The sequence below is a fragment of the Callionymus lyra genome, chromosome 7 (genome assembly GCF_982586985.1).
Source record: "Callionymus lyra chromosome 7, fCalLyr1.hap1.1, whole genome shotgun sequence".
Lineage (NCBI taxonomy): Eukaryota > Metazoa > Chordata > Actinopteri > Syngnathiformes > Callionymidae > Callionymus > Callionymus lyra.
In genome coordinates, this window is record NC_141824.1 from 17218448 (window position 1) to 17242214 (window position 23767).

General features: G+C 42.2%; 1 protein-coding gene across 1 annotated transcript; it reads right to left on the minus strand.

Moving 5' to 3' along the window:
* Window positions 1-66: 66 nt before the first annotated feature.
* Window positions 67-23744, minus strand: yap1 (Yes1 associated transcriptional regulator). The gene is made up of 8 exons (XM_087795526.1): window positions 23198-23744; window positions 21208-21443; window positions 10343-10461; window positions 9269-9382; window positions 5158-5291; window positions 4064-4191; window positions 2821-2933; window positions 67-2741 (listed from the first exon to the last, which is right to left on the minus strand). Exons 1-8 carry the CDS (start codon window positions 23396-23398, stop codon window positions 2509-2511), a joined length of 1278 nt encoding a protein of 425 aa, XP_087651652.1. The 5' UTR covers window positions 23399-23744; the 3' UTR covers window positions 67-2508.
* Between the last annotated feature and the right edge of the window lie 23 nt (window positions 23745-23767).

Sequence of the window (23767 nt, forward strand, 5' to 3'; positions counted from 1 at the left end):
ATAATGACACTGCTTCATGAAGCTTCATCAGACCATCACCATTATACAAACACACACACGCAGAAGTTACCACAAAAGTATACACTTTATTTCAAGCCAATTCCAAAGTTTGATAATGCAGATATAGACAAATATGATGTAACAGAGTTGATGCTGCTAACGTTCATGCACATTTCTATGAAAACAAGATCAAATGTATTTCATGTGCATCTGAAAAACTACATACAAAAAAAACAAAAAAAACAAAACAGCCTTTAACATTTGGTGAGAAGTTCTACTGCTAAAGACGACAAACACAATCGTCGCCGCCATGTCCAGCCGTCTGTTGCGACGCTGCAGCGTACCACTCGTGTGTTCCGTGATCTCAACACTGAATCACTCCCTCTTTAAAATCAGCTCCAAAAACAAAGTCTAGAAGAAAAGTTGTTCTCTAAAAACGGTCAGTTAGCATAAAAACTAGAGTCATCGTAGTGTAAACATTAAAAGTTCGCGATCGCATCTGTCAGTGTATTTTTTTTTTTTTTTTTCGGAGATGATGTAATCGTCGGAGCGCCTGAAAAGAGTCGCTCGTCTGTTTGGGGGAAACCTCGTTCGAAACGAAATCCCCAGGTTAGTCACTCAAAGTCATAAAAACACATTAGCTTATACGGTCATTGATACAAAGGCTAATTTACATCGGAATTGTAAAAATGGAAGTCATTTGCAAAAATACGATTCTTTGGAATTGGCAACTGATTGTTTCGATTCTCGCCGGTCGAACCCCGAGCCTCGCACGCCTGCACGTGACTCACGACCCGCTCAAACGCATCGGCAAAATTTGCGCAAAAAAAAAAAAAAAAGAAAAAAGTTAGCTTCATCACGTCAATAACCTAAAGTTTTCTGTTTAAAGTACGCATTTACATTTTTCCGAAGTTTCATCCTTCGTAGGCGAGCGCGGTCACGCTCGAACAGTAGTGTCGGCTAAAAAACGCAAATGTAACGCCGCTTAAAAACTTCGGCACTTTGTTAGATTTTATGTCGGAATAAGATCCTCGGACAGTTTAGTGTCTTTAGTGTTTGTACTTATAACATCGGAGTGTTGCGTAAGTGTTCGTGTGATCGTAGCTGATACATTTAAAAAGACAAACTATCTAAATAAAACAACCTTTAAAACAGCAACAGTTATATCAGCTATAAAAATAATAAAATAAAAACATCACAAATGTGGGAAAAATGCTTATGCGTCAGTTTTTGTTTTGTTCGGCGGTTCACGTACTGTTCGATTGAGAAGGTGCGTTGATTGTGATCGGAGTGTTTCAACGCAGAAAAGCGAAAAAGTAGTGGATGCATTTTACGATAATCAAGAAATATCTAGAAATACCTCAGTTTAGCAGTGAAGACCAAAAATACTCTGTTTACAGTCACATTATTTACATTTCATACTTTTTAAAAATCACATTAGCCTCATCTTTCCACTGCCGTTCCGCAGCCGCCGAAAAAAGCCAAAATAACAGGTTTGTCTAGAAATTTGACTCAAATCAAGACGTAATATATCGATCGGATTATGATCGTCGGAAACTGCTTTCACATCGTCACGTGCTCTGATCGGGCGTTAGCCACTTAAATGTGCGAGTATCTCCGAAGTTTCCTTGGTTGATTTGTCGGATTATCCGAGCCTTAGTCCAATATCTTTGCAACGTACAGAGCCGCCGTATTATCGCAACATTTCCGTCCATTTCCACCACATTTACGAACTTCTTTATAGCCATCTTAATTCAGATACGGTTAACAACTGTAGCTCGACTATGCAAACATGTTAGCATCTTAAACGGCAAACTTTTTTTTCTTTATTATTCGCGAACCATACGTTATAATTGTTGCACTTTGTAACCGTGTGACTTCCGATCTTTTCTCCGATCTTACGTTTTTTGTTGATTTTGACAACATCGGCTTAATGTAAAACGTCAAGTTTTTTGGTAACCGCGTGTGAAATACCGTCGTAAATACAGTGACTCGGAGATAGGTGGTTGTCCAGAAGCAAAGCATCATGGGTAAGGCCGAGACAGGGAAGAAGCTCAGACGTCCTCGGACGAGAAGCGTGATTTCACAGATGCCGATCAAGTCATTGTTTGCGGCGCTCGGCCAAAAGTTTTGAAGGCACTTTTGATGCATCATGAGTTTGCTGGCACAGCCGAGCAGCGACGTCGACCTTCACGCCCCAAATCAGTATCTTCAGACTCAAATACATCATTTTTGGTTGCCAGGCTCGTTGAAGAGGGAAGTATAAAAAAACAACTAAATAAAGCCGACCAGTGCCGAGGGAGTGGCTGCAGCGAGGGGGGGAGGTCCAGGGACCGCTGAACGTTTTCGGGGACCCTTTTTTTGCACAATTGTCAGTTCATGGTCCAGCCTTGAAGACAACACAGAAGCAGGAAGTCCTCGACGAGGGGTCCTCAGAAGGGGGGGGTCAAAAGAGGGAGGCCGGTGGGGGGGGAGGGAGGGAAGTGGAGCGGCGCCCGCGATGGCGTCCTATAACCACGTGAGGAAGCTCTCCTTGTCGATCTTGGTGGCGGCCAGGATCTCCATGTCGTTGAGGATGTCCGAGCTCAGCTCCTCCTGCAGACTCGGCATCAGCTCCTCGCCCTCCATCGCCATGCTCTCGCTCTCCAGCGTGCCCAAGTCCACGTCCGTGCCCGGGATGGCGTCCAGGTAGTCGGGGAAGCGGCTGGGCTGGGTCACCATCGAGGTCGGGAGCGGATCACCTGGAGGACAGAGAGAGGGGGGTGTTGGCGTCGGTTCCTACCACGACCCCCGAAACCAAAGCGCTCCCCCAAAACTCACCCGTGTCCATCTCGTCCACGCTGTTCAGGAAGTCGTCGGGGGTCCGCGGGACGCTGTAGCTGCTCATGCTCAGGCCGCTGTCGGTGCTCTCGTCCCGGGAGTGGTAGGTCCCGCTGAAACACACCAGATCTTTGACTCGCTGAACCTCTCCAGCCAGAGTTTGGCAACAAGACGGAGCGTCACGTTCGCAGCCGAGGGAGACAAACAGACCACATTTGACGAGTCTGCACTAATTCGCAGCAAAGTATGCGAGCGCAGCCTCGCCGTGAATGAGGCCATTGTTGAGGGGGGTGTGGGGGGGGGGGGGTCAGATCGCTCCCGTCTTCGGCCCACTTCCTCCTCACACTTTCCCATGATCCTCTCCAGGCCTCCATTACATTATCTCAGATTGACAACTTTCAGATTTCAACCGTGAAAAAACAGGAAGTGAAGGAAAAATTCTACGTTATGCTTTAATAAAATCATTATAATAAATAATATTAACAAATTAAATGTTTATTTGATAATGTTAACAAGGAATGAAAAGCATTTCCTTTTTTTTTAAAGAAAAAAATTAATCGAAAACCTCAGATATTTCACTTTTACGTATATATAAACTATAATAATATATACAACATATTTTAAAATATATATAAATGACTCATTAAATGCAAGCAAAATATAAAAAGAATGTGATAATAAACTGGATTTATGTTTGCAATAATTTGGGTTAACATTAACATATTACCGTTTACTTTATTACTATATTATATATAAAATATAATTAAAATGTTCTTCAGATGGTGGACGTTTTTATATGATAAAAAAAAAGATCAGAAATTAAATTAGTAAAATAAATAGTGTGAATAAGTGTCAAAACACCTTTTTTGATACTTTTGTACGGAAATGACAACTTTACTGTAATCAATCATCTAGATTTAACACACATTTCAAATAGTCACTTGATTAACTGATAATCTTACATATTTAATTCATATTAAATAATCCTTTTCTTGCATTGCACTCACTGACTGCAACAACTCACAGGCCCATGTAAATGTAAATATAACGTACCGTTTATAATTAAATAAATGAATTTATACATAATAAAAACATAAGACACATAAGAAAATAAATAACTGGTTAGAACTAGTAGAATACATTCAATTATTATCTTTTATTTGAATTACATTTTTTAAATGAATAAAATAAAACAGATCCATATAATTCGTCACCATTAAGACTTTCATTAAGGTGGACTCACCTGTTGAGGAACGGGTCGGAGCTGTTGGCCGTCATGGTGCGAGCGTCCTGGGCCATCGGCGAGGACACTTGGTTGCTGCCGCCATCTTGGTCCATGCTGACGGGCAGCTGAGTCCTCAGAGGAAGTTCCTGACGGACGAGAAAAACTTATAAGACAACTTTCTGGTATTTACGCTTTTGTTTTGTCTTTAAAGTTTTATTCAAATAAGTGAACGTTATACAAATAATTAGGTTTGCTTTGTTTTTTTTTCTTACATAAAACAATTTTCCTTTTATTATTTTCCTTTTGACCCAAATAATAGGAAACAAGGGAACTCCCGCCGCAGAGTGGAACAACTAACATGGACGACTATTGTTTCCTGAACGTCCGCCAAGATGGAGGACGTGAAGTCACCACGTCTTTTCCTGCACGACAGGAAGTTCTTCTGGATGCAACTTCCTGTTGCCGCCTCATTTAAGCTCCCTACATGGTTACATTTGTCGTCGCGTTGCATTTTTCTCATCTTTAATAGTATTTTGTTGCGATCGAGTGCGTGTCGTTTTGTCGTCATGCATTTTTCAACTTTGTTGTTGCATTTCATTGTCATTATTGTGTTCATTCATTTTTGTAATGTATTATTGTTGTTCTTTGTTTTGTGTATTGGTAGTGGCGTCACTATTGACAAGGAATAATGTGTTCACGATCTTGTTGTGTTGATCTTTTTGTGTTCATTTGTTGTAGTAATGATTTTCTCAGTTGTCGTCTGGTGTTGTGCGTTTATTTTGAGCGATTTATTGAACGACTTCTCGTCCGTTTGTCGTACATCTATTGTTGTGTGTAACTCTTCGCAGTGCTCACTGAAACTGAGCGAGCGCACAACGAGTACACAACTTCATAACTACTTCCTTCAGGTGTCACCCGTCAGGTGTGCGTGAACTTTGACTTCGTTCTGTGCCATAAATCTGCAGCAGTTGTGAAACAACCTTCAGTAAACTTGTGAACTCGTGGGCGGCAGGAAGTGATCCAGTTTGCACGGATGAGTCACGGGACTCGCTTGGGTGGCGGCTTGCATCTGAAAAAAAAAAAAAGGTGCACCGACTCGGGGTGGTCCTCACCTGGGGTCTCTGCCGCAGCAGCTCCTGCTTCAGTCTCAGCCGCTCCTTCTCCATCTGCTGCAGCCTCAGCTGGTTGTTGTTCAGGTGACCCGGCTTGACCGGAGCGCTCTGGCTGATCCGCTGCTGGTTCAGAGCTGCGGAGACACAACATGGACCGAGTCAAACGAGACCAACCACTCAGACGCGGATCCAGAGCGGCAGGTTCCTGTAAGACCTGATCCTCCGAGATCGAGACTTTTCTCTTTTGTTCCTGGATCGAAGTGACAAACGGACTCGTCCGGTTACACAACATCCAGATCATGCACTCAGACACACACACACTGATGTCTACACACCTGGGTTGAGCAGCAGCGACAAATAAATAACAACAAGCTGCTACACAATATTTTATATTAAAAAAACAACAACACAAAACGATAAAGCTGCAGGACAGTCAGGTTCCTGCGTCAGATTATCTTTTAGGATCGACATGGTGAAAGTTAAGTGTACACACAGACACACACACACAGACACACACACACCAGCTCTGACCGTCTGATCTGGTCCTGACCCGGGTCAGACCCCTCACGTTGGTGTGTGAGGCGGGCGGGGGTCTCACACACCAACGTAACAACACACCCTTTCAATCCAACACATCTCTCTCCGTGGGTGTGTGTGTGTGTGTGTGGAGACTTTTGTCCAGCAGGGCGGCGCCACTTGCCTTTATCAACCTCACTTCACTAAGTTGGACTGAAATGAGAAAATGACTGAAAAAAAGGGGATAAATGATCCTTAAAAGATCAAATGTGTGAAAATATTTCACACCATTTTTAAAAAAGAATAAGTTAAAGAAGATGATAACCAGACAGAGAAAAACTGTAGCAACAAATGTTCGATATATGGAGGCGTAACTAGAAAACAGGTTGAAGGTTCAGTTGCCTCACAACACTTGTGTGTAAGCAAGTGTGTAAGCAAGTGTGTAAACGTGCGATCTACAAAAATTCAGCTGCGAGGTCGAAGGCTCGACACAGACCAAACACAAAAATCCTGTTCTGTATCTGGAATAAGGACGAGTTCACTTCAGGGCCACGGAGATATCAGCGTGTCAGTGTGTGACTGTGTTATGTGTGTGTCTGTGTTTTGTATGCGTGTGTGTCAGCGACGCATACGGGTGTGGATATCTGCGGCCCACACAGATAAGAAGCTGAGGCCGTCTGCCTTTTGTCTTCTTCACGCTTCTCCACAGCAACAAGCAGCCGGCGACGAGCGGCTTATCAGAGCATCAGCGGATCACCTGAGGCAGGTGAGAGGAGTGTCCCGGGAGTTCCTCCAAGTCACTCCCTCAACGACTTCATCGGGACAATAGAGGAACCAGAGAGCAATAAAAACTAATGATTTTCTTTATTGATTTGTACTTTCAGTTTGGGCTACATTTATATTTTACTGCTGCAGACAATTTTGAGGGAAAATGATGTCCTTGGATTTGATTCAAGTATAGTTTATTATTATTTTGTAATAATTTAAACGTTTACCAAACATATACACACACACACACACACACTATTTATATATATATACTGTATATACATACACACATATCCATATACTGTACATACACAGTATACATGTTTTTTTAAGTCAATATATTACTTCTTTTTACTTGACACTCTTTTTATACACATTTGTACAAGAAAACATTAAATATTTTGTATGTTAAAGATTACATCAACTTTTTAAACTTTTTTTAAACAAGCTTTTACTTGATTTTCTGGAACTCCTGTTGTGTCATCAGTTTTATCTTGCCCTTAAAACTATATACTTTATTGAATATTGTTTTGATTGTTTAAGCGCTTTGTGACCCTGGTCTGGAAAAGCGCTATACAAAGAAAAATTACTTACTTACAATTTCAATTAAATAACTTGGAATATTTTTGCAATAAAATACAACTTTTGCAATATTATTTTATTTAATTAAATCCATTTTTTGGTAAATTTTCCTCTATACATTTCCTTCTATATTACACATAGATCTTTAGTATCTTAATATACTTTTTCGTTTAAACCCTCCACGGACCATCTCAGCAGGACGGTGGAAAAGTGAAGATGCTTCTCTCCTGACAGTGGGAGTGAAGGAGTTCCGATAAGAGAGGAGGAGGAGGAGATTGTTCTTCTCTCCCTCCCTCTTCTCTTCTCTGAATAGGTCTGGAACAGATTAGGGGTTGGAGGCAGAATAAAGAGTCTGGCAGAGAACCGGGTCTGTCTGGAGCAGAACGAACTGGGCCTCACGCAGGGGAAGCAGACGCAACAAGGCTGGTGTCGAGGCGTCGCTCGGCTCCACGACGCCCCGAAAAACCCACAAAGACGTGAGAAGCAACCGTGACCGAAACCTGCTGAAGTATCCGCGTAAAAGTTTTTAGGACGAAAGCAAAAGAAAGAAGTGAATGAGGAGGAGTGGACAAGGATGTCAGAATCAAACTTGGGTTTTATACATAAGGGTGTTTTTGTACAATAATAATCTGCAAAATAAGCATCTAAAGTTAAAACCCTTTATTTTTATTATTGAGTTTCCAGTTTAGGGTCATGACAAACAAACAAGTGTTTTTTATTATCATATCCATAAATATACTAATATAATGCTAATATGACTAGTAAAAAAGTAAGTAATGATTTTTCAAATCATATTCCATTTTTATATATTACATGTTATTGGTTTTGAGGACATTTTAACGTTAAGTTAATGGTTCCTTAAATAAACTTCAGAAAATTTAAAGTTATAACAATCTTAACCTTTATTTTGCAGGAAATTGATTTTCATTATGAGTCCAAATCCTTGTATCTTGGGGTCAAATAGGGGTCACAGGTATTAAATGAGTTGAACTACAACATATGACACTTTTTATCATCTGTAATCTGCCCCAAATAAGTATTTTATTCCGTTATATATATATATATTATTTTAAAGCTAACTTATTTTACTTATTAGACACAATTATTTTGTATGCGTTTTTTGCGGATTAGTTTTTTCTCATTTTTATGAATTAAATGTACGTCATCGTAGAAAAGCGAACTCTAGCTCCAGCTGCAGGAGGTGAAGGCTGTAGATCTGGCGAGTGTAGTTTGGCTACACAACGTTGTCGCCCTCCACAGGGCGGTTACACACTTGGGTGCGAGACTCGGCGCTGCAACGGTTAACTTCTCTCCCCCTGCGTCAGCAGACTTGTGCGTCCAAGACTTGTAAATCCTCTAAAGTCGTCTCTCGACGCACTGAGCTGTCCCAGCTAGTTGGGGGAACCGCCGCAAGAGTCCAGGGACCACATGCAGGTTGCCGTGCTCACACTTTCACAAACACACCGGCGTCACCACACTCACACTGCTGCGTTTGTGTCGCACTTTTGTTGAGGATTAATGACCAACTCAGCTGCTGCGACACTAAAATGGCCGACAAAAGGTGAGGTGCTCGATTCAGGGGGAGGAGGGGAAGAAGGGGGTTGTTGTGCAGCTCAACAATTTCAAAAACACAGTCTAGAAAATCCAACATGGACGAAGTGATCAGCGGGAGGAAAGTACACAATGTAAAACTAAACTTTTGACGGAGCAGTTAGTTATTCATTCTGTTAAAAAGTCATCAGAACAGAGCGACTTTGTAAGATGGCTGCCGTCACTTCTGAGCACACAAATCAATGTTGTGAGTCTTTACCGACGCCGGCTTAAATGGTACTGAAAAGAAAATCCACTCACAACGTCTCTAAAGAACCCGACCTCGTAGTATCGTTCATAAGCCGATGTATTTGGAACTTCTTACTTAAGAAGAGAGAGAAATACACACCTGTACCTGAATTTTCTAATAGTACACACACCTGCCTGACAGTTGTGTTGTCGTCATTCACGACACAAACGACTGGTCGGTTTTCAATGCAAGTTTCACCAACAAACTTAACCACTTTTCTCTTGACACAACAACACAACATCAACTTTACTAACAACAACAACCACAACGGCTAACCACAGCCAACAGGCTAATGCTAACAACAAAGTGCCGAGTAAGCTAGCTGTGGCTAAAAAAAAGGAACGGGTTTTAACTGTAATCGGGTGGGGGACGTCCATACATGCCGTACGGCGCCAACGTTCGTACCGTAGCGTGGGTCCAGTCGAGGGTCCAGCCATGAGGTGGACTTGTTCTTGTGGTTGATGTAGTAGATCTCGCCCTCGGAGGTGATGGCCTGTTCCCAGCCTTCAGGGAGAGGACCTGCAGCGAGGGGGGGGAGGAGTCAGAAGACCACAACAGTGACGCGTGTCCGTGATGAGCGAGTGTGTTTTATGAGGGTTTAAATGTGTTTTTTAAAAGTCTGTTTTTAGATTCACCTTCAGATTCTTCTGCGTTTGCAAGAGAAACGAAGCCAACAATAAATGCACTTGGAGGTCAAATACCTCTGCCAAGGAGTGCACATCACATGGCTTTGTTAGACTTAGGTGTGAGAATACTTTTAGTCAACAACAAAAATAGTTATTAAGGGTTAATGATTTTTCTCTAATTTTGGGTTTGCAACACTTGGTTTGCATAATAAGACGGAATCAAACGATTGCTCATTTTATAACAGTGATGGTCTGATGAAGCTTCATGAAGCATGTCATTATCTTCAGAGTCCACTAGATGGCGGTCTCTGCACCATTTTTCCTTTTCTAATGAAACATCATGTCACTTTGAAACTGATGGCGCCACCTACTGACCTCTAAACAACCTGACACTGTTTCATGAAGCTTCATCAGACCATCACTAATAACAGTGGCTAACACCCAAGTCAAGTCAATGTGGCCCCCTAGAGGTGTGTTGTGGAATTAAGCAGGGGGTGTGACCAAAGGGTTTCAACGTGATTTAAAACTTTAAAAAAAGTTATTTTAACTGGCTCGTCCTGCAAGATCTTCACTCCAAGCTCTGGACCGTCAGCCTTACATCCGACAACAGATCCGCCGCACGTCAAATAAAACCAGCCGGTCCACGTCACTGACAGAAGGTCCGCAGCAGAGACTGTGACTCACGCAGCCTCCCAAACATGTCAGACAGGACCCGTCACGTTCTACCGCCCGGCCTACCGCACCCCGGGCAAATTCCTGCAGCACAACCCGAGCCCAGCTGCACCGAGTCCAAGTGACAAGTAGGAACTAGACCGGATTCTACGACGGAAAAAGGACGGAGTCTTGTACGCACCGGTGGCCGGGTTCATGAGGTTCTGTTGCGGGACTGGCACGGTGCTGGGGGGCGGAGCCTGGTTCATCTGGAGGAGGGCCTTGCGGGGGTCCTGCCAAGTGGTGGTCTGCTCGATGTGACTGTGGAGAGAAGAGAGAGAGACGAGTCAGAGGAGGCAGATCACACTTTAACGTAAACATTTGTTAGACGAACATTTAAGTCCAAGTGACCGTGAAGGAGGCAGGTGTCAAATATTCAAAGAGAACTAGAGTCAGTATCAGAACATGTTTATTGTCAGTGTTCTTGCAAGACAAGAATGTCGATGACAGGATACAATAAAATTGAATTAAATATGATTAATGAAATAATTGACAAAGCGAGAAATAAGAAAAGTATCTCACTTTTTTAATATTATTATATATATATATATAAAATAGAACATTATTTTATGACGCTAAGACAACTTTTTTTTAATTATTATTATTACTTCTTTTTTTCTTTTTTTTAATAATCAAAACGTTTTAGTTTGATACACATTTAGAGATTCTCCATATCAGCTTGAAGATATAAGAAAAAGTAATGGACAAATATAAAAATAAAACAACAATATAAAACGGGACGTTAATTATTATATGTAGTTAAGAAAACTTTTTAAAAATTAAACTATTTTGTTTGATACACACGTATACAAAGGCTTTTTTCCTTGATTTTCTGATCTCCTGTTGTTTTATCAGTTTTATCTTGCCCTTTAAAGTATATATTTTATTGAATATCGTTTTGATTGTTTAAGCGCTTTGTGACCCTGGTCTGGAAAAGCGCTATAAAAATAAAAATTACTTACATACTAATATATATATATATATATATATATATATATATATAGAAAGGCGCTATATAAATAGAGATTATTATTTTTATTATTATTATTATTATATAAAATAACAAATAAAATTGAGTCCAGACTCATCACAGAGTGAACGTTCAAACCCGTGTCACAGTCCAGACTGTGTCGGGTTGTTTGTGTCGGGAGCTTTAAAAAAAAAAAAAAAAAAGACACTTTGAGGTGAAAACCCGGCCGCGTGGACGCGACTCTGTCAAAACAATCATGCGGTGAGTGACTGTTGATCATTTGTTCTTCAGGTCGGAGGCTTCTATTGTGACATCAAACAATGTTGCTCCATCTATTTTACGGCTCCTCTTGGCCCTGACAGGAGGGGGGGGGGGGGTGAGGAGGAGGGGGTGAGGAGGGGGTGAGGAGGGTCTTCTGCTGCGTTGTGTGAAGGCATTGATAATTAGAGCTTTGTTGGTACTTGTTGCTTGATTAAGATGGAAGGCTAATACAGGAAGCCCCCTCTCCCAGGCAGGACCCTCTCCATTGAGGGAGGGTCAGTCCCAGGGCTCAACGCAGGGGGTCCCCTTTTTTTTTTTCTTTTTTTTTTCCTGGAAGCGGCTCGGACACCGTGGAGTGTCAGGGGCTTTAACAATCTGGCGCCACATTTACAAAGCTTTCACCTGCTCCACAAAAGCGGCAGACTGAGCTACGACCTGGAGCACCGTCACTGAGCCGCCGCTGTTGTTTTGGTTTCCGACTGAGGGGACCCCTAGAGCCGGACCATGTGACCCAACTGTTGTTTCGGGAGGATGTTGACGCCACGAGTGTCGAATGTTACTGATGAAGCTCATTTACGCGTCACTTTTCAAAGTCAACTCTTGAATGGTTAGATGGATCAAATAGTCAGTAATCTTGCCCTTTAAAGTATATACTTTATTGAGTATTGTTTTGATTGTTTAAGCGCTTTGTGACCCTGGTCTGGAAAAGCGCTATACAAATAAAAAATACTTACTTGCTTAATATAAAAATGATTCAAGAAGTACACACGGAAATCGCGACCGGTTAAGAAATTGTAACAAAAGAATTGTTTTTGATATAAAAAGAAGAGTTGACAATTTTAAAACCTGAGAGTTTAGACAATTATTTTTAAATATTTCTCCAGAAAAAAATAAACCAATTGAACTCAAGCAAAATGTTTGTAAAGGCAAAAGAATAATAAATTAAATTCTAAACAGTTAGATTTCGTCGTGTACATGTTTTTATTATTTTCTATTTAATAGTTAAAAGCAAAATATATATATATTTTAATAACAGGGAATGCGGAACTAAAGGAATGACTTTAGATTTAAAGTGACTTTTGTCAAGAACAAATGCGTCGATCAATAGAACATCAACATGTTCATATTGTTTGTGTACTTTTGTATTGTCGTGAGTTTCGTGGTTTGCAGTTTCATCGTCCATCGACTCGGGATGGTCAAAGTATAAGGTGGTCTACGGTCATATTTCAGAACAGCTGGCTGAAGAGTTGTTCGGTAGCCGGACAGTCTGCCATGTCCCGGGCGAGAGAGGGAGAGAGAGAGGGAGAGAGAGAGGCCTGACTCAGCACACCCCTCCTCCCTCTTCAACACAATACAGCCCATTCTGAAGCCCCCTCTTGTTTATGCTTTACTGATCAAAGGAGCTGCCAAATCCACCCCCAACCTCACCCCCTCCCCGCCCGGCCCTCACACACACAAACAGCACAAACGGGGCGGAATGGCTGCTCAGACCGGAGGGGCCCCTTGAGAAACAGAGGTCACAGGAGCGGCTGATACCACCGCGGAGAAAGAGGGAAAATCTACGGAAGCCCCCCCACACACACCGACACCATTGGCTGAACCAGTTGCTGTGGTCCTGTTACACTTTGAGCCCACCCTCCCCTCCCTCTCCCCTCGGCGCCCCTCCTCGGACTCCCTCCCACTCTGGAAACTATGACATGCATTATATAGAGCAGGGCGAGGAGGAGGCCTGGACGACATCCTGCAGAAAGTGGAGCGTCCAAGTATCAGTGACTCACTGATAAAAATCCTCTTGGAAAGTTCCTCGACAAGTGCCGGGAGCCGCAGAACATTCCCCCCCTCGGATCCACGACCCTGAGCGCCTTGAGAACAAAACCTCTTCGCCCGGTCAATCCAGCGGAAATATTTTCAGAATAAAAGTCAGAAATCAGACGATAGGAAACTGTGGTATCGAGAAAAAAATATTAGGATCTAAGAACATGGAAGGAAAAGATCATGATAAGGAGAGGGCAAAAGGTCAACTTGTAAAGTAGGACATTAGGTCAGAATATGACATAAGAAGTTAAAACCCGTCAGTCAAATGCAAGAAGAAGGAAAAAAAAAAAAAAAGGTCTGAAGTCAGAACAAGGAGGCAAAAAGTCTAAATTGGAAGTCTGTGTTTCTAGTTCAAAGTCAAAGATAAGACTAATTTAAACACAATTAAAAGTCATAAATAAACAATAAATAATGAAAAAATATGGGTCAGAAATTAGGAAACAGGAAGTCAAATTTGGACGTCAAATTTTTGTATTGAAATAGCAAAAGTCAACATTCGTTTTCTAATCGAGTTCGTCTCAATAAGTTACATCAGGTTTAATCAAGTCAAACTTACAATAAACTTAAGTGACTCTTTGAAACCACCAGGTAAAACTTTGTATCTCAAATATGTAATCACTGTAAAAAACAGTAACAAAAACTATAATAAGTCGAATGATGTTTGGAAAAGTTTCCATTTTGTAAGAAAACAAAGAAAATATTTGATCCAAAAGTGATGAAAAAGTGAAAATTACAAGATGAATTTCGTTCAATTTAGAAGAAGTTTAATGCGTTAGGATGTCAAGTTCTAAAGTAGGGTGTCGACTCCAAATCTGAACATCGAGTGACACAAACCACTCTAAGAAGATCTTTAAATCTCTGGTCAACGTTCACGTATTGACTTTCACTCAGAGGCCGCCGACCAAACATGGTCGTGAGCTATACGTCGCTTCCTGCCGGAGCGCCGCAGAAACAAAAGTGCGACCAACTGTCGGGCGGAGGCACCAGTTGCCGGCAGGAATTGCTGATGATCCGCAACCTCTAGAGTCACAACTGCTCGCTGTTGTCTTTACACGTCTGTGGCACCGCGGCAGCCTCGGTGGGGTCCCCCGACCCTCCCCCACAACCCCCGGGGGGCAGACAGGCTTCATGACAATATAGACTCCATCTTCTCCCTCTCCTGTTGCTTCAGAAAACTAGTCTAGTTTCCATCAACACCCGCTGACTCGTCCTTGACTGACGGCTGCAATAAACAGAGACTCGATAATCGTGGCGAGTTATTTTTAAGTCTCTCGTCCGGACGCCGACGGCCTGTTTATTAAATAATATCAACGACAAGACGACGAATCCGTGACGGACATGTGGAGGACGAAAACTTGGCGCCATGTTGTGCGAGATCTTTTAGCAAAACTTGAAATGTACTTTTTGTCAAGTATACATACTAGTAAGTAAGTAAGTCATTTTTAATTTGTATAGTGCTTTTCCAGACCAGGGTCACAAAGCCCTTAAACAATCAAAACAATATTCAATAAAGTATATACTTTAAAGGGCAAGATAAAACTGATAACACAACTAACGTTTATGTACTTGTAGTGTACTAAAGGTCATTCGATACTGAGTAAATTAGAACATTCTTAGTAAACAGAAGCACACTTTCAAGTATAATAATCTCTTTACTGTTTATCGGTATACACTACAAGTCTATAGTTTAATTAAAATAAGTATATTCAAAGTACACCATTCCCTAAACTACAAATGTAATAGGAATGTACTTCTAGTAGGTATTTTGTCGTTCTGAGCCATGAACGTTGGACTCTAAAAAAAGTGTGTAGCTAACCTGTTGCTAAAATGCTAACGATGCTAGCTTAAATGCTACCATCTGATGAAAATCTTGACCCCTAAAGAGGCAAAATTTCTGTTCATAGTAGAAACGGAATTAATACAGAATTAAAAGTCACGTGTAAAAAGTTAATGTGATTCATCCGGAGCTAATAGGAAGGTCGGCGATCGGTTCTAGTCGAGGTGAACCCGTGTCGGGAAAGATCGCGAGAGGTTGAGGAACAGCGTGACTCCGGCTCACAGAGACTTCACGGAGGGAGGTCGGAGCTCATCAGGCTAGCGGTGATGCTCGGCTGCCTCTTCATCAGCAGGACATCATCAAGCCAGATTACCGGGCGACCTTGTGACCCCATTGTGGCTCCAAGTTCTGCTTTGAAGACGGGGTTTGTATCATGTCGCTTCCTAACGAAGTGTCGGGATGTTGCCGTTTGGAGATTAGCAAACAATCACGGCGGAGTAGATTAGCGGCTCACATTTGTCAGCGGAAGATCTTTAGCGACTTTTATTTTGAAACCAGGAAGTTCTACTCAAAACAATTTACTAGTTCATTGGAGAAAAGAGGGTTTGGTGAAACTGAAAGCAAACCAGGTTCTGTTCTTAAAATGCAATATCGGTAGCAAACCAGTCCCAGCTAGCATCAGCTAACAAACAAACAGAGCTAGCTAGCGGTAACTTCTACCTTATTTAAGCGCTTTGTGACCCTGGTCTAGAAAAGCGCTCTACAAATATTACTTACTTCATATTTGAGTATTAAACTTTGCATTTGACGCTTTAAAGCTCTTGACTCGTGCATCAGAACTTAACCCGACCAAGACCCGATATCTGTGTCCACGAGCGACAAACAGCCGGCGCTTTCATCCGTGAAAACCTGGCGCCGGGTCGTGCGGACTGGAGACACAGTTCTGGGGTCTCTGTGGAGATGCCCCCGGTGACAGCGCGGGCATTGATGTCTGGGACTGAGGTGTTACATCAAGACTTGGGTAAACACCAGCCCGACTTTCTCACAGTCATTTGTGTACCGAGCTGACGGCCCAGTGGAACAGGAAGCCTCTTGTCTGTGTGCGCTCAATAAAGCAAAAGTTTGTCAAACACAAAGTTTCTCGGAGCTTCACACGGACTCACTACCTGCTCCTCACTGGACCACTTGTGACTCGACTTGAGCGGCTCGGTGTGACTCGAACTCGGAAAAACCAACCCGCCACGTCAGAGGAGATTTGACCAACAAACGACAATTGAATCGACATAAAAACACATTTAAACTACTTTAAAATCAGTAAATGAAACCACTTAAACAAGATGCAACTCAACACAATTGTTTTAACAATAATTAACACTACCACACACACACACAAATAAGAATCACAACACATTATCATCGAACCACTGAAACAAATTCATCACAATTCAAGACACTGTTGAGTAACAACACAAACTATTTTGCTCATCAACAGACAAAACATATTCTGACCATTTTAAACGCCGTATCTCATGAAAGCAAACCAACAGACACACAAACATTTCAACACAATAAACTCAAGACGGATCAAATAAACAACACGTTGATTAAAAATAAACGTCTAAACACAGATAAACATGCGACACCCCTGACAATAAATGAAGAGCGGAACAATAAAAGTCTTTCAAATAACCAAAATAAGGCCACAACAAGTGTTACACAACTTGTCAATAAGAAAACCGTCAGAAATCTACAACATATTAATACAAGGCAACAGAAATCAACACCTACAAAACAAACATGGTTCACAAACAACAACAAGTGAAGACCAAATAAGCACAAAAGACCAACAACAATTAACACATAAAAACTACAGCTAAACACTAAATCAATCTAGAATTCAATAAGTAAATCCAACTATGACAACGCAAACAAACAAGAAAAATGAGGACAAACAAGAGGAGTGGATCGGACATCACTCTGGCAGGGGGACCTCTCATCACCCTGAGTGACTGATGGATATGGTCATCAAGTGACCATCAGTGACGTCTGAGTTTAGGTGTGGAGGCGCTGACGTGGGAAACAACCTAAACAGTTTAAAATCCAATCTAGTCAGCACTGAGCTCTACCTGCCCCCGAGGGCGGACAATGGTGCCCCCCCCGCGAGACCCCCCCCGCCCCAATGGCTTCGGGTCCACTTCCCACGGACTAAAAGCTCATTCAAAGCTGCGTTTAATAAGCGCCCGGAAACACCAATTACCCCTCCCGGTTGACCGGTGAGCCTAAATTAGAAACCTTCATTAGTTTATGACCCAGGGAGAGAACCCTGAACCCCCCCCCCACCAACCACCACAGAGCAAGGTGATCCCACCCCAACAACTGGAGATCACGTTTGACTTTTCTCACTTTTATGGACCAAAACGAGAAACATCATCACATCACATCACTGCTAGCAGGAAGTCGTTGATAACTTGTAACAAAAAGTTTGCAATTTCAGAAAACACGTGTCATTCTGCAGTGCGGTTTCCAAATGTTAGCCATGTTGTGATGTTAGCAGACTTTGTCGTGAAGTTAGGCATGTTGCGATGTGAGCTTTGTTATTACTGTAGCTAAATCGTGACGGTAGCTTTGTCGTGAAGTTAGCCATGTTGCGATGTTAGCTTTGTTGTTACTGTAGCTAAATCGTGATGGTAGCTTTGTCGTGAAGTTAGCCATGTTGCGATGTTAGCTTTGTTGTTACTGTAGCTAAATCGTGATGGTAGCTTTGTTGTGAAGTTAGCCATGTTTCGATGTTAGCTTTGTTATTACTGTAGCTAAAGTGTGACGGTAGCTTTGTCGTGGAGTTAGACATGTTGCAATGTTAGCTTTGTTATTACTGTAGCTAAAGCGTGACGGTAGCTTTGACGAGAAGTTAGCCATGTCTCGATGTTAGCTTTGTCATGACTGTAGCTTAAACGTGACGGTAGCTTTGTCGTTTAGTTAGCCATGTTTTGATGTTAGCTTTGACATGACTGTAGCTTAAACGTGACAGTAGCTTTTTCGTTTAGCTAGCCATGTTTTGATGTTAGCTTTGACATGACTGTAGCTTAATCGTGACGGTATCTTTTTCTTGAAGTTAGGCATGTTGCAATGTTAGCTTTGTCATGACTGTAGTTTAAACGTGACAGTAGCTTTGTCGTTTAGTTAGCCATGTTTTGATGTTAGCTTTGTCATCACTGTAGCTTAAGCGTGACGGTAGCTTTGTGGTGAAGTTAACCATGTTGCGATGTAAGCGTTGTCATCAAAATCCATAAACTGTCGTCTGTCAAAAATGGCTTAATAAAAAAGAACAATGTCAAACTAGTAACTTTTAAAATTCCTCTGTCAGAGGAAGATCGGGGGTGAAAGTGAACTCCGTCCTTAAAAACCTTTGAGAGCTTCAACGTAAAGAGCAACTGCCATCTTTACGCTTCATCGTCTATTTTCAGACGCTCACATGAGACCAGTGTGAATACACAGCACTGTTCCACTGCCGGGACAAAAGGGAGGAGTTCCCCTTCTTCCAGGAGACGTCGGGACAAGAGAGGGGTCGGCAGAAGGATCCTGAGTGAAGTGATCACCTCAGGTGAAACATAAGACCCTCCCCCCCACCCCCACCCTCTCTGTCAAGACGAAGTCTGCTTATGAAGGGTGGGGGAGTCACTTTGCCGTCGATCCAGACCCAGAATCTGGACTGAGGCGTGTGGAAGTCGTCTTCTGGACTTGTGTCTTTACTTGGGCATAAACAGAGGATGGTGTTTACACACACATCTGTGCGGCGAGGACGAGCACAGACGCTATCGGGACTAAATCAGTTGGACAGAGATTAGACTGTTGACTGGCGTTTCCACGGTGACACAGAGGACACGACTGTTTACCGCCGTCAACAACTTTGACTCTTCGGAAGCAGATCGAAACAATTAAAAATTCCAAAGATGTGAAAATCCAACGTTAAACGGTCATAAGAAGTATACATCACTTGTGATGTAGAGAAGAAAATGATTGGAAAGATTGAAATATTTGCAGAAAATGCCAATTAAATTATGTTTTAATAGCTAAATTAACAAGGTCCTTACATTTATGAGGCAATAATGGATTGCAATTACATTTTTAAATCATTCTTTAGTTTAAATAACAGTTTTTAATGATAAACAAAAAGATATAAGATTAAAGTATTAGATGGTTTAGATATTTTTGTTCAGATTTAAGTTGTATATGGAGGAAGTGGATACACACGTGGGTCTATATTAAAATCACTAAAACAACAATATTCATGACTCAATTAAAGCAGTAGAAATCCTTGACACGGACGTCCTGTGGTGGTCAAATACAACATTTCTGTGGTGCGAATGTCTGCCTTTATTGTGGCGAGCTCTCCGGGTTCTTGGCTCGGGTGACTCAGCTCGGAAGGACACGTAGGGAACAGTCACCAGACGACTTCTAAAAACTTGGAGCGCCGCTCCCGAACCGAGCCGCCCCCCCTCCCGCCTGTTTGTCCGAGTCCAAGAGAGCCTCCACAGATGTTCCCCAGATGCAAGACCTTCTCGACATCTGCCGACGCACCGTCATGACCGACGTCTCTAGTTTTAAGGCATCGCAACTCGGGGACGACCGGCTTGAACGAGGCCACAATGGAGGCTTGTTCTGATGTAACCCGACACTCGCAGCACTCGTCCCTCTGAAGACTTGTTAGCAGAAACCACCAGATTTAATAACCTACAATTTTAACTGCAGCAGTAGTCGCTCTTTTTTTCTCCCCCTCGACCAGACTTGTTGTCCTGCCGCAGACTCCGGGGTGTGACATGTGTAACCTTTGTTACACTCGCCACCACTGGAGGGTCCGTGAAGATCCTGAACGTGTGTCCACATGACTCACTCCACACTTCGCCTGCTGCAGACTCGTGGAACGAGCGAAGGCGGGGAGTGAAGCCGTCACGTGATGAACGTGGAAGACGTCAAGACCACAGCCCCGAACAGAGCTACGGCCCTTTCGACTTCATTCAAGAAGCCCGGGTGAGGGCAGAAATAAAAACAATTTTTTTTCTTTTTTTTTAATGAACCACTAGTTTTAAAAATATTTTCCTTCTTATTGCTGGATTTTTTTGAGTGAGAATTTCTCAATTAAATAGTCATTTCTACACATTTCATCCAAAATAATGTAAAATGTAATTACTAGACCTGAAGAAAGTAAATAAAATGTTTTTTTTTCTATTATGTGGCCCCTTATGTTATTTATTACACACCAGTGGCATTCATTATATATATATATATATATATATATATATATATATATACACACACACATACATACACACGCAAAATGTAATAACATATTTAAAAATATTATATTTATTCTTTGTCTGTTATTTTTCTTTCTGAGGTCTCATTTTCTAAGCTTTTTTCCCCAGAACCCTTAAGAATTGGGATCTCAATAAGTACTGAAAATGTTAACTTCTAGATAAACCAGGGCAAAGGAAGTCTAACTTTAATACAGCCAGTTTGCGCCCCTCGATCAGATGTTCTGCAGGACTTTCAGATTACCTTTTATATGAAACGTTATGGAAATTAAACGCTTCCAAAAAAAATACTCGTCGGCCCTAAAATTAGGACAGTCATGAGGCGTTAAACTACCAACATACTGAATTTATTGCTAGAAGAATTCGATATCGTTGTCAGGTTAAGACGTCATCACACAGTCAACACTAAGCAACCAACATGGCCGCCTAAGCGTCCCCACAAAACGTAGACGCTAATGTTAGCCCTAGCTTGATTAGCTTGAACCCCCTAATCAAGTCTGAATGCGTAACAACAAGTTTCTTCTAGATCCAAGTATTTTTCCGCCTTGCCTGACGTCTTAGCATAGGAGTTTGTGATGTACTTTTGAGTTAGCCACGAAGCTCTGGCGTGATCACGCGCAGCTAGCGGTCTTGCTAGCATAACAGTAAACGTTACAGTGAATAACACAGAGACTTCATCAAGTGAAAGTGTTTTTCTAACTCGCTGGAGAATCTTGGAATTGCTTTAAGTAATAAAAAGCAGAATAAACGTATGGAATGCAATAAAAGTCAAGACTCACGTTGAGAATCAAAACTCTCTGGTCGACACCAAGAGGCTTAAGGTATCATAAAAACAAGTATTTTGAAGGAATCTCAGTAGCGCAGACACTCACTTGAGGAAGTATCTCTGACCGGAGGGGGTCTTGGCCATCTCCCATCCCGGCGGCAGAGGAACGTCGTCCGAGATCTCGTAGGACGACTGGCGGAGGTGCTGCGGCGACACGCCCGGCGGGATCATGCCCACCAGAGAGCTGCCGGACACGGGGCCCATCTGAAGCGAGGCCGGGGACGAGTGGGCCCGGACGTGGTGGGGGGTCAGGGATCCTCCGCTGCCGGCGTCAGTGCTCGCCTGAAAAATAAAGTGACAAGTCTTAACAAAGGGGGGTCCACCATTTGTATCAAGTGAAAATTATGTTTTAAACTACATTTGAACTCTAAAAACATGCTAGTTAGCACCGAGCTACAATACATTTCAATTGGATATTTGACTTTAATGTAAGCTAGGTAGTAAACGTAACTTAAACCTTTGAGGGAATATCTTAGAATCTTTTTTAAATAAGCGACACAGTTCAAAAATGGTAACCGCTAGCTGCTAGGAGTTAGCATTACTAGCTAAACCGCTAGAAGAAACCAAAATTGTTATAATTGAGATCATTTTAAACTAAACTTTTCGTAACAACTGTAATATAAAAACAATAATTATTACAATAAACTTATTCATGTTTATAGAGAGAAGTAACTATATCCATACTTTGTTGTGACATACTGGGTGAAGCTAGGCTAGCTAGCAACTGGATGAATCAATTACCCGTTAGCATAATTTGATCTGAGTAACAACAGTCGGTTTTGAGTGAATCAAGTTCAGAGTTAAATAAAGTAGTTTGGCCACCATTTTAATTTCTCGCTATCGTTACCATCAGATAGATGCTCAAAGTAAACATTGCGTAGTTTGTTATCAAGGTTAGCGAAAGGTATATTTCGCGACAAACCAACCATCGCAAGCTCAAACATCTGCCCCCATAGGTGGCGCCACCGAGATACATTCTCTGTGCCAAACACAAAAGTTCAAAATGTAAACAAATAACATTGATGTCGCTGAAGTTAACCTTAATGTTTAAAGAAGATTCTGAATTCAACCATTTATTTGGATTACTTTATCATTATTCATACGGTGTTTACAAACTAACTTGGGGTTGACAGCAGTTTAGTCACAGTTGTAATGAATAACTGAGGGAAAGAAAAAGTTGATCCAACTCAAAATGCTGTATTTTGCTGTTGTTGTGATTTTGAAAGCAAGTTGTTCAACAGTTCAACTGACTTGATAAAACAAACAAACAAAAAAGTTTAATTAAAAAACAGTCTCGTCATCGAGTTTGTCCATCCGGGTCATTAAACCAGTGAGTCACCGTGATTCATAGTAACTGACAACTAATCTGTTTGGTAAACTTTTATAAAAATCGTTTGACTCTATTTATACACATTTACGTCTGTGTTCACTTTTTTTGTGCCATTTTTTATTGAAAATATACTAACATTGCGTTCAAATACGAAAAGCATGACCGCGCATCACACAAGTGTTTTTTTTTCTCCCTCTAGTTTCGCGTTAACCTCGTTAAAGAGTAACTTTATTCGAAGTTTAATGTTTAGTTGCGGGGCGGAAGGGGCGCATGCGCACTGCGGGATAAACTCCATCGACCACAAGCAACAGTTGTGGGAGACGGAATGAGGGTGGGGGAGGTGAGAGGGGGGGGTCAACAATCATATGATTTCTTGGTCCAAATATCTGCTGGAAAAGCTCGCACAACAGTGTTTGGACCTCAAAAGTTCTGCAAGTCGCGCGGTCCGGTTCGAGAGTTTCTGAAGTAAAAACTGGTTTTGAAAAGTTTTTTTTAGTTTTTTTTTAATCTAAAGCAGATTCAAAACTTTTGATAAAAGTTCATAAACAACAAAAGTGTCGACAACTCAAGGGCCAGAACCAGAGGCCCCGGAGGTTCGAGACTTTTAAGGCCCACCGGGGTTCTGGGCCCGGCTGGTTCTGGGAAATGACACGGAAGGTGTGTGTGTGTGTGTGTGAGGAGGGGGGAGATTGAGGGGGGGGCTTACTTGTCTGGAGTGGGACTTTGGTTCCGGAGGCTTGAAGAAGGAGTCCGGCAGCTTTCTCATCCTCATCGGAACCGACGGGGGCACGATCGTGTTTTTGGGGTTCATCACGGCGTTAAAAAGCGCCTCCAAGTCGGTCTCCGAGTCCCCCCGAACATGGACGATCTGGTGCCCCGCTGGAGGGTTGTGCTGGTTCGGATCCATTTTTTTCCCGACTTTAAAATCCGTTCAGAAGTTGAAAAAGTTAAAAAAAAAAACCCGATTTCTTAGAAGTGAAGAAAAAAGTGACGTCAGCAGGCGGCTCACTCCGCAGGTGAGAAGTTTAGCTGAGATCTGTCCCACTTTCCCTCATTCTTTCAGCAACAAAGCGCAGATATGCTCCGGAATCCGGGGTTCGGCCCGGTCCAGGACTAGTCCCAGGGACGACGAGGGGAAGTGCGGGGACGGAAAGTTTTCCCGACCGGGAGAGTTCCAGGGAGAGAATCACGGCAGACAGAAAATCTCAGCAGCTCACTTGGAGAGAAAAACAAGTTTGCGGCTGAAGTTTGGGCAGGACATCAAACTTTATGACTC